This window comes from Branchiostoma belcheri, unplaced genomic scaffold (assembly GCF_001625305.1).
Source record: "Branchiostoma belcheri isolate BF01 breed outbred unplaced genomic scaffold, Haploidv18h27 scaffold8, whole genome shotgun sequence".
Taxonomy (NCBI): Eukaryota; Metazoa; Chordata; class Leptocardii; order Amphioxiformes; family Branchiostomatidae; genus Branchiostoma; species Branchiostoma belcheri.
In genome coordinates this window covers 4,465,322-4,476,918 of record NW_017804464.1, presented here as the reverse complement: position 1 = coordinate 4,476,918, position 11,597 = coordinate 4,465,322, and the positions used below count along the sequence as shown (strand labels likewise).

The following is an 11,597-nucleotide window of genomic DNA, read 5'->3' as shown; positions in this document are numbered from 1 at the left end:
GTCTTCAGGTAAAACTTCAGGTCTTTATCCACGTTCTGGAGATCAAGGTCATCCAGGACAATCACCACGATCCTGTTCCGACGGTCCTCCAGCACTTGTCGATGTGCGGCCTTGAACTCCAGAGCGCACCACTCGCTGTCCACGAAATTCTGCGAGAGGAGGATGACAGTCCGTCTGCTGGCCTCCACTGTCTCTATGATGGTTGTTGCTATGCACGCCCCTACTGGGAAGTCGCGGTAGTGCAGGCAGAGTTTGAATCCGCGCTCCTCCAGTCCAGGTGCGAGCTCCCGTATCACGATAAGTTCATCCCTGCTGCTATAGGAGATGAAGGCATCGTACGTTTTGTCATCGCCATCGTCTTTTGGATCGAAACGCCAACCACACTTCATGTACAGCCACACTTGTAGGTATCCTCGAAACCGATACACCAACAGTACTATAAGCAGCATTACTACAGCAATTCCCAGTGCAATGACAACATACACATGAATGTTACCAGGTGCACATGAGAGCTCTGTCTTTATAACATGAACTACAGACGAGAGCACTTTGTTGCCTTGGTTTTTGCAAGTGACATTAAAGTCAAAGGAGACAGAGTGAATGTTTGTCTCTGCCCACTCCTTCAATGCTATCAAATCACAGTTACACTCCAAAGGATTCCAACCTATATCCAAAACATGTAGTCTTGATGCTGCCTTGAAAGTTTCCTTTGACAGGTGTTTTAAGTTGTTGTCTTGCAGGTGAAGTTCTTTTAAATTCTTCAGGTGTGAAAAGCTCAATGGATGGATGTCTAAGACACCAGAGTTATTAAGGAACAAAACCTGAAGTGAGTCCAAACCTTGGAAAGTGTCTTCTTCAATGGTGGAAATGTTGTTTCCATCCAGGTAAAGAATTCGTACCGAATTCAGGTTCTTGAACGTTCCAGGCTCACACGCTGAGATCTCACTTCCTGATAAGATCAAGGTCTGAGTGTCGGTAAAATTTGAAAAGCTCTGAACAGTCAGTGTTGGGAAGCTATTTCCCCCCAGGTCTACTGATGTAAGCTTTTCTGGAAACGTTGAAGGTATTTGTGTTAGTCCTGTGGCTGAACAGTTGACCATTCTCTGTAGAGCGTCACCGGTATATTTTAGCCCCTGACTGTAGCAGGAGCAAGACGCAGGGCACTGATCCTCAAAGGAACACCTGAAGGAGCTGGGAGGCAGGTGTGAGACTTGAAGATTTCTCAGCTCAGGTGGGTTCATGCAAGACACATTGGCCAGGTCAGGGAATACGTCTATTGCCCGAGGCAATGCTAGAATTTTGTTGATTGGAAGAAACTCGCAGTCACAGTTGTAAGGATTGAGGCTAAGCAAGACCTGCGGTAAGGGTTTAACCTGATCTGAAGAAGAGGCCAACTGCGTGATTTCACTGTAAGGTAAACTGTTGATGTTGTTCGCGACCAAGTCGACTTGTAAGGTTCCAGGGAAGGACAACTCAAGTACCCACCAAGACGAGACTGCCTGGATGTTGTTAACAGGAAAAAGCAGCTGGGATAATGCTGACATGTGGGAAAACCAGGCAAAGTCCACCGTCTGTAGCCGGTTCACCCCTACTTGCAGCACCTGCAGGCTTGCCTGGTTCTCAAACAGCTGCCCACTGATGCCCTGCAGTTCATTGTAGTTCAGGTAGAGGCCCTCGAGCTTGGTGAGAGGATGGAAGATGGTGTTGTCCAGGGAAGAAATGTTGTTCTTGCTAAGCTGGAGCTCGGTGAGATTCGTGCAGTCGGTAAAGATATTGGCTGGCAGGTTCCCAAGGGAGTTTTTTGACATGTCAATGATCCTGAGATTGAAGAGACCACCAAGAGTTCCTGTTTCCAAGCTTGTTAGAACATTATTGCTAAGGTCTAAAATCTCCATGGCAACTAAGTAAGAAAACGTGTTTCGGGTGATGTACCAAATCTTGTTGTCACTCAGGTCAACCTTAACAAGATTGTCTTGCCCCTCAAAAAAACGAGGAGGTACGAAGCTGATTTTGTTATTAGAGAGGTCAATCTTTGTCAAGTTTGTAGCTGGATGCAGAACATAGTGACTTAAGACTCGGATACTGTCATGTGTAAGAGATAGTTCTCTGATCCCTGGTGTGTGCTGGAACAGGTTTTCTGGGAGAACAGACCAATGGAGAGACTGAGGGTTGTACGTGATGTTCACTCTCTCTAACAGGGGCATGTCTAGCAACACTATTTCTACTTTATATGTGTCCGAAACGCAGCCAACAAGGGTAAAGTGTAACAGGTTTGGGTGCTGTATGACTAGTGTATAATTTTTTATCAAAATGCCCTGGTAAATGTTTGCCAGTGTGAGGGATAACAGACTTGGAAGACCATGGAGTTTTGGTACATCGGCCACAACCATGAGCTGGAGGTCTTCCAAGTTCGGGAGTTCCAAGAAACTGTCGCTCCTCACCCAGAAGTAGTTACAGGGGTCAAGATCAAGGTCACATCCATCTAGCACGAGCTTGCGCAGACTTGGTAGACTGCTGAATGTTGAGTTCAGGACCACAAAGAAACAGTTGTAGAGAGAAAGACTCTGGATAGAGTGTAGGTCAGACATTGATAGTTCAGCAGGGCTCTCTGCAGCCTGACATGAAACCACCATGCTGGTGATGTTGTTATAGTTTGGGATTTCCTGAGATGACAGACTACTGATGGTGGGACAGTGGCAGAATGCTGAGGAGTTTGCTCCTCCTTCCTCCCCATGTCTCAGCTCACAGCTGCACGGTGTTTCAGCTAAAGCACCAGTGTTACAGCCACAGCCCAAAAGTAGCAACAGCGTCAGACTAAGATATTTTGTCTCCATTGTCGTAACAGTCTTCAAAATGTTCTTCAGTGACAGTTTATGCCTCAGCTGGGAAATTCGTTTAGAATGAAATCTTCAATTTCATCATCTTGAGCTGGAAAAGGGATTGCCTGCTTTATGGCTCTTGACTACATTCAAATTCATTTCACTTAGATAGTGGTGTGAACTTCTGCAACAGTCCCTATGTCTGTATCCTTGGTGATGGTAACCATGGTGATTGCTAGGAGGCTTGTCTGTCCTACTGTAGATGCTTCTCAGTTCGTTGCTAGGGTGGGCCACACCTAGAGATGGAACAGACAGTTTTATTATTTTGGAGTTGAGTGCTGATATTGAGTGTCAGGATGGAAACTAATTTCTTCATATCCAAAATTCACATAGAACATATAGCATGCCACTCGACTGCTTGTAGGTTGCCAATTATGCCAGTCATACAATTAAAATAATATGTGTAATACAAAGTTGGTTGCACAGTCTTCAATGATTACAAAATTTCCCTAGCATGATTAAGTATTTGGACAGGTTGTTTCTAGTTAGATTGAAGGATATTCATGACAGCACTTGGTACAATACTAGTAGTGTTGTCTTACCACCCACCCACTCACTCATGTATGATTGAGGTAATATGTGCCATTCTGAGTCATCATTTCTGTCTATAATATTTACATTATATTTGCCAAGTTTCCCATTTTTGCTTTAACTGGCCATGTAAATACCACATAATTATGCTGTGATTTAATTTAGAAATGGTCAAGATGGGTTTTACAATTATAATGGACAGTATTAACCAGCAAATGTTTGTAATACATTAAGCCTGTTACAGCTTGACCTACATGTATTCTACATTCAATTAGACATTGTTATGAACAAGTCATACAATACAATTTTGTACCTGACACTTTGACAAAGTCAATACGACATACATTATTACCAACCTTGTTTTTTGTGTTCGTGGCCTTTCTTAAAGGAAGTATCTGTTCATGTTGTGTCCTGTTGTGCTGTCTTTATAATGACTACAAAAATTTTGTTCCGGGTCTGAAGAAGCGTCTTTGTCCTATGGCAAATTATCTCACCTACTCAGGTGTGAATCATACATGACGTATTCTAGCCTCCAGGTATCAGGTGTCATCTCACCTGTTGGTGAAGTATAGTTTTCTGGATTTGTTTATCAAATGATGTTCTTTGACTTAAGCACCTGGCCCACTTGAACATAAACAGGGGATAAAAGTTAAAACATTCACCAGTTTCCAATCCCCAGAATGCAATGCGAAAATAGGGGGGTAACCCTCATTTGCATAGGACTGGAAGGCATCAGAATGATCCTGTTGACATTAAACAGCTTGCTTTTCACTGTTTTGAGGTTTTGGGGCATTTTATGCTCAACATTAATCAAATTACTATGGGTTGAGTCTGAAAACAAATTAATTTTGTTGAATATATTGTGGTTTATAGTGGTAACGCTATACTGATACTGTAACGTTACAAACCACATGTTCCATGTTGAAAAGAACACTAAAAACTTTATTCTCTATTAGTATTAGTTGTCAGATACGGTCCATAGTAATTTAATTAATGTTGAGCATAAAATGCCCCTGCCAACACCTCAAAACACAGTGAGGAGCATGCTGTTTAACATCAACAGGATCATTCCGATGCCTTCCAGTCCTATGCAAATGAGGGTTACCCCCCTATTTTTGCATTGCATTCTGGGGATGGGAAACTGTTGAATGGGAGGAAGAACATTAGATACTGACAGAGTCATCGGAAAGGTCAGGCTCAGTAGCCCGGATAATTGGTGACATTATCTAGAGTGGGACTGTATACAGTGGAAGTCAGGCCATTGTTTAGGCCAAACCATAAGTTAACCATAGAGATTCATACGTACTTGTACTAGTTTGTCATTGCAAAATTTAGTAGTTTGGAATCATTGCAGGGAAATCAAACATAGTACAATTATGGTACTTTCTAGGGACTTTTTTTGTAACTACGTGAATTTGAAAAATTTAACCCCTGGGCTGTTGTAGGTAATGATTACAGGCTTATGTTGATTGGAAACAGAAAAGATTCTCTATTTCAAACTTCGAATTTGCTATAAATGTTGTTATCCTAGACTTTTTTGATGAGTGCGTTATATATTTTACAGGTCCATTAAAAGATATAAGCCTAAAGTATTTACTAGTAGCTGATCAGATTCTGAATGTCCTTTTGTGATCCTAATCTCTGTTATCTCTACAGATAAAAATGTTTGTGGAACATAGAGGGTAATCCAACCAGGATTCCAATCACTGTTGTTATAAGCTTACTTAACTGCAGATACAATGTATCTGTTAGAAAGCATATATTGGACCTGTGCTATACACCAAATCAGCTCTAAAGTTGAAGGGTACTGATAGGTCTGAAAGATCACAGCTGTAAGATGTCAAGGACAACACCCCTAAAGTATGTTCTCTCTATGATTTAAGTAAAGTAAAATAGATGGACTTGTTGACAGGGTATAGTCATAATGACACATGTGCCTTCAGCCTAGCTGAGGATAACGTAACCACAGCCATATTAGGATCCATATTAAACTTGGGGAACAGGCCAACAGTGAAATAAAGAGTGATTTCTAGTCACCTTGGGGCTTAAGGTATTTCCTTACACCCTTGTTGTTTACCTTATGATAAATTTACATGGGAGATTGGGGAGGAATTCATCTAGTATCATATTACATCATCTGTGAGCAAACAATTTTTTTGCATATTTGCTACTTAAATCTCCATCAGGATCTAAACTGCCTATCATTATTATTAGTCTAAGAGTAGACTAACAAATATCTCTGTCAGGAACCTGGAAGAATAAACCAACAGTTCTGGCTATTACATTGTATCTTCAGATCAATCCCAAATAATACTACAGAGAAATCAGCCATTTTATAGTTATCAGATTGTGTGTAACTGTACAGTAAACAGACTCTAAAGCGAAACATTTTTCTTGAACAACAGCTTACATCAGAGTCACTCTCATGTGCATGTACCTATAGGAACAACAGACTTTTCTTACCTTTTTACACAGTCCTTCTGTCTGACCAGAGTTGTGTTGGTTCTGAAATACTGTATTTTACAGAAGTGTGACTTATAGTGTCAGCCACGCTTGTTCAGCCCAGTATTGCAAGTGTGCAGGAAGTTCCTTGGAGGTCAGCAAAGGGGTTACCAAGTTATCGCTTGTGATGTTTGTAGTGCTGACCAGTTGGCAGTTAACTGCTGTTTTTATTATTACATGATAAAATGCAGTGAAATGGAGGAAGATGATCAACATAAACTTTTAAAGATAAAATGATACAAGTGTTGCTCATTACAGTAATATATATGTATAAAAAAGCTTTGTTAACCCCCTTGTTAGCCTCAGATCTGGAGGTCCTTGGCTGACCTGTTTCCAGACGCAGATGTCAGACAGTCACTTGCAAGATGTGGGCTGATGTCTGCACAAATGCACAGTCACTTCCTGTGTTTCTCTGTTCACTTATGAAGCCAAAAGAAGTATTTTGGGGAGGAAACTTACTATAGGCCTTTAGAAGTTTCAGATTACGTTCCTGAAAAAATGATAGGGTTTCTTTCTTTCTTTCTTTTAATAGTGACATTAATGATACTACATAATAATAGGTAGGGATTCTCTTTCTTTTTTTCTTAGATTTTTTTCTCAGATTTCAGTTAAATAATCCAATAAGTACACTTAAACAATTAAACGTATTGAGACACTATCATTTTCAGCATCATATTTTAATCATACAGAATCTGGCATTGTACAAGCACAATTACTAATAATGACAATAAACTTTATATGCATAATTATATTCATGCCCCACATGGGCAAAATACTAGTACACTGTCTAAGTTAGAATATAATGTAACTGAGGTACAAGGGTATCGGGAACAAGACTTAGTGTTAATTTGCTCTTCTCTCTTTTTGAAACATGTTTGAACAAATTTACATAGTCTTTCATTATCTTATATCATAGTTCTTGGATGTCATAATATGTTTGAACAATTTTGTTTTTAGCAAGTGCGCATATTTCTCTTCTAATTGTAAGGAACTAATAAAGGATTTCTGCACATCTATATATATATGTATATGAGAATTCTAAAACAAAATGTTCTTCATCATCTTCAACACAGTTAAGATAAAATATAAACTGAACAAAGAACTTACATGAACAATATTTAGTATACATGTACATATTGAATTTATATCACCTTTTTTTCTGCAACAGGAAGGAGGAGAACATGTTACAAATTGATAATCTACAACATATTTGTAACTCAGAATTATAATATGTCCCTTGCCAATGGTTGACCAAAAAGGCTTTTTAACCTGGGTCAGCAGGTTTTTGGTAGGATCAGTTGGGTATACAACTGGAACTGCAAATTTTTTTTCCCTTTTCTAATATTTATGCAGGAAAAGGTCTCATTATGGGCACTTTATAGGAAATTGTCTCAGTGCCTAATAGTATGCACATGGAACAACATGCTTACTATATGTATGTACATGTAGCTCGGATCATGGCTCCATACTTAGTACCCACAATTGAAACTGCAGTTACCAGAAATGGGTGACTGTTTGGTCAGTACTAAGGCAAAGGGAAAGAATGTTGTGTTTTCTTTTTCAGTCCTGAAAAAAATAGGTCGGTAGGTAGGGATTTTCTAACTTTCTTTTCTTTTCCTTTTTTCTAGACTTTGGTGATCTCTTATTAGTGTGATCCAACTTATACAATTTTTACAGTTTAACAAAGTAAAACTTACATGAGGACACTTACATGTATAATGACAATGTTGAAAAACTGATTGTACAAAGTGTAGTCACTCAGTTGATTTTAATATATACATGTAGAAGAATATGGAACACCACTGATGTTTTCACTCTCTCCATTTGCTATAACCTGACACACATCATAACCATGAACGAGTTGACCAATAGTGGTCATCCCTACATCTGAAGTTCTCAGACCTCTTCAGATTCTGGTGCCCCCCTCCCCACCCTGGGTAAGGCGTAGCACAGTTTGCTCCAGAACCAGGGATCTCCCCACTTCAGGTACGTGTTTGTCTTCAGGTAAAACTTCAGGTCTTTATCCACGTTCTGGAGATCAAGGTCATCCAGGACAATCACCACGATCCTGTTCCGTCGGTCCTCCAGCACTTGTCGATGTGCGGCCTTGAACTCCAGAGCGCACCACTCGCTGTCCACGAAATTCTGCGAGAGGAGGATGACAGTCCGTCTGCTGGCCTCCACTGTCTCAATGATGGTTGTTGCTATGCACGCCCCTACTGGGAAGTCGCGGTAGTGCAGGCAGAGTTTGAATCCGCGCTCCTCCAGTCCAGGTGCGAGCTCCCGTATCACGATAAGTTCATCCCTGCTGCTATAGGAGATGAAGGCATCGTACGTTTTGTCGTCGCCATCATTTTTTGGATCAAAACGACAACCACACTTCATATACAGCCACACTTGTAGGTACTTACGATTGCAATACAGTATTGTAATGAAAATGAACAATGTCAGGAGTATTGCCATGATTATTATAACGATATTCCCCTCATTGGGAGCTACTTTTGAAGGAGTTGGCAATGGGGTTGTGACTGTAGCTTTGACCATACAAAGGCCAGTCGAAGAATCTACTCCGCAGGTCATTGTATCATTACAACATAAAAATGGGGTGTTTGGGTTGTTGATTGTGCAATTTGGGAGTTCATCACAGTTGTGCTCCACTGACCCATTATGGGTCAGATTATTGTTCCCCAAGTTTAGCACTGTCAAGTTCAGCCCTTGCAAAGCACCCAAGGGCAGATATTTCATGTCATTGTCCTGTAAGTACAGCTCTTCAAGCTCCTTTGTCGGACGAAAGCTTGATGGATGGATGGTTGACAGACCAGTATCATTCAAGAACAGTTTCTGAAGGGAGCTCAGACCAGTGAATGTGTTTGCCCTAATGGTTGGGAAGTTGTTACCATCCAAGCGGAGGACCTCTAGCTTTCTCAGGTCACCAAACAGTCTGTCTGGCAGGAATGTGATGGAGTTTTTAGACAGATCCAGATGTCTGAGGTTTTGAAGATTCCTGAAAATGTTTGCTGCGAATCGTCGAATTCTGAAGACTGCTTGGATTTGGAAGGAAATGTCATTCTCCTGCAGGTAAAGCTCTTCAAGTTCCACCAGGGGTGTGAAGCTGGATGAGTGTATCCTGGACAGACCAGAGGTATTGAGGAACAACAGCTTGAGGGACCTCAGACCTACAAAAGTATCTCTCCTAACTTCAGAAATGTTGTTGCCATCCAAGTTAAGGACCTGTAGGTTTATGTTGTCCACAAACAGATTGTCCGGGAGATCTCTGATAGAGTTTTGGGACAAGTCCAGGAACATAAGATTTGTAAGGTTCCTGAAAACATTAACTGTGATGGTTTTTATAGCATTGTTACTGAGAATGAGGGTCTCCAGATTGACTAAGGCTGTAAAGATGCTCCCATTTAGGTAAGAAATCTGGTTGTTGCTCAAGTCAACTTGCTGAAGATGGCTTTGGTTCTTGAAAAGGTCTGGAGGAATGGAAGTTAGGCTGCTGTTGGACAGGTCTATTGTTGCCACAGTTGTGTTTGGTGTCGTAGATGTTACATTCACTGTGGTGTTGAGTGTTTGAGATGTGACAGTGGTTACCGGTATTTGTGTTGTAGTTGTAGTTGTAGTTAGAGTTGTAGTTGGAGTTAGAGTTGTAGTTGTAGTTGGATCTGGAGTTGGAGTTAGAGTTAGAGGTGAAGTTGTAGTTGGAGTTCTAGTTATAGTTGTAGTTGTTATGTATACTGCTGTAGTGTTTGGTGTTGCAGATGTTACAGTGGAGTTAAGTGTTTGAGACGTCAGAGTGATTATTGGTGTTGGAGTTGTTAGTGTTGGAGTTGGAGTTGTTACTTGTGTAGTGTTTGCAGATGTTACAGTGGAGTTAAGTGTTTGAGATGTCAAAGTGATTACTGGTGTTAGTGTTGATGTAGCATTAGTTATTTGTGATGTCCCAGCAGTCATTGTGGGTACTGGTGTTGGAGTTACAGTCACTGTAGTGTTCATTAGTGTTTCATTTGTCACAGTACTGTTTGGTGCTAAAGATGCCAGAGTGATATTATTAATGTCAGTTGTTTGAGATGTTGCAGTGTTTGATAGTAACATCAGGAACCATGCACACAACACTGGGCTGAAGTTTGCAGAGTACATTGTGCTGATAAGCTTTGCCATGGTGCACCATTGGTTAATTGCATCCAATTTATGGGGTCGTGTGGCGCAACGGCAGTGTGCGCGACTCGGAATCAAGAGGTCCCGGGTTCGAGTCCTGACATGCCACCGATCTTGTGCCCTTGGGAAAGGCACTTTACACGACTGTCCCCACTAGACTCAAGTGAAAATGAGTATTGTCTGTCCAGTATTCGTTTCTACATGTATGTGCGGGACACAACACCAGCAACAGCTGCCTCCTGTTCCGCGTGTATTGCACTGTTGCAATTTCAATAAATCAAATCAAATCAATTTTTGCTCTGAAAACTTGTGCCTTCCTTTTGCAGTGACAATGTTAATGTGAGACTCTGTCCTTAACAACTGGCATGGAAACTAATCACTTTGTCGAGGTGACAGTTTGGCCTGTTTCTGAGTGATGTGAAGTTCACCAGGATTGGGTAATACCTGAAGATAAACCAAATAGTAGAAGTTCAACATACTCTCTCATCACTGCATACAATGTAGGTGTACATATTTCTACCATATTTTCAGTGCATTTAACACTACTCTAAAGACATGCTACAGGTGTCAAAAATACTATGTTTATTATTAATAATATGTTTATTACTTACATGTACATTGTATTACAGACTTAATATAACATGTAGGTCTAGTAACTAAGGGCTGTAATTCATGTTTTGAATTCAATATGTCTCAGCCCTGTAGAACACTGGCTGCAATCCTTCCAACCAGAGAGCTGTATCAGTACATGCATGTACTGACAAAAACACAATTGAGGAAAAAAAAAGGAATATACTCACCGAATATACCGTATGTAGCGATCGTTGTAGGACAAATAATTTTGTTGCCCCGTGTAAACTGGCCCTAAGACAAGAAACAGCAGCAAGAAAATTAAACGTATAAAAGATAACTGTTATAAACCAATACTGTTAGTCCAGCCAACAACCGTAACTTTCAAACTCCACAGTTAGGACTCAGCAATTCAACTTTTTGGTTCTCAGATTTTTTTAAAAAGATTACTAACGACATGAAGCGTCTGCAGCAGGGCAAAAAAACAGGTCTTGGAATCCTATGAGCCATGAAGTCCAGCCGGTTTGTAATTCAAACAATGAATTTTTTAAACTCTATATCAAACCAGAGCTCTAATTACAAGCACCAGTTTTTACATTAATTTCTTGAACTTTGCGGCATGTGATGGAAATTTTATAAAATGAAACGTGTGAATCCGATTGATTAAATTGGTTTGGTTGCACAGCAAACTGCTTGGTTGTTTATACGTGCTATGGATCGGATCGGATGGGATCGGTGGCAGTAGAATGCACACCTGCAAGTAATTTGATCCACTGTTACACCACCAACAGTAAGTTCAAGGAAATTAAAAAAAAATGCAAGTAGAGCAGCTGCTGTTTTTTCCATCATATATATATTATAACCTTTCCACGACTTGCCTTTATGTAGCTCCATATGCATGGATCAATTGTATTGACATGAATCCAAAATACACGACTGTGTGATGTTAAACTTAGA

General features: G+C 40.5%; 3 protein-coding genes across 3 annotated transcripts in view; 1 reads left to right on the top strand and 2 right to left on the bottom strand.

Annotated features, from left to right (window-relative positions):
• LOC109486110 (toll-like receptor Tollo) overlaps positions 1-2,841 on the bottom strand; it is a 3,280-nt gene extending 439 nt beyond the window's left edge. The window contains exon 1 of the mRNA XM_019789799.1: positions 1-2,841. This exon is cut by the window's left edge and continues 439 nt beyond it. Within this exon, the coding sequence (XP_019645358.1) occupies positions 1-2,834 (2,834 nt within the window). The 5' untranslated portion in view covers positions 2,835-2,841.
• The window catches only part of LOC109486119 (EF-hand calcium-binding domain-containing protein 7-like), a 35,943-nt gene that overhangs the window by 3,754 nt on the left and 20,592 nt on the right, over positions 1-11,597 (top strand). The window lies entirely within an intron of this gene.
• On the bottom strand, positions 7,544-10,185 carry LOC109486113 (toll-like receptor Tollo). Its single transcript, XM_019789805.1, has one exon. The coding sequence runs from the start codon at positions 10,071-10,073 to the stop codon at positions 7,809-7,811; it is 2,265 nt and encodes a 754-aa protein (XP_019645364.1). The 5' UTR covers positions 10,074-10,185; the 3' UTR covers positions 7,544-7,808.

Excerpts from the sequence above, each read along its gene's own strand:
- LOC109486113 (XM_019789805.1), bottom strand. The coding sequence starts at position 10,073 with ATGGCAAAGCTTATCAGCACAATGTACTCTGCAAACTTCAGCCCAGTG.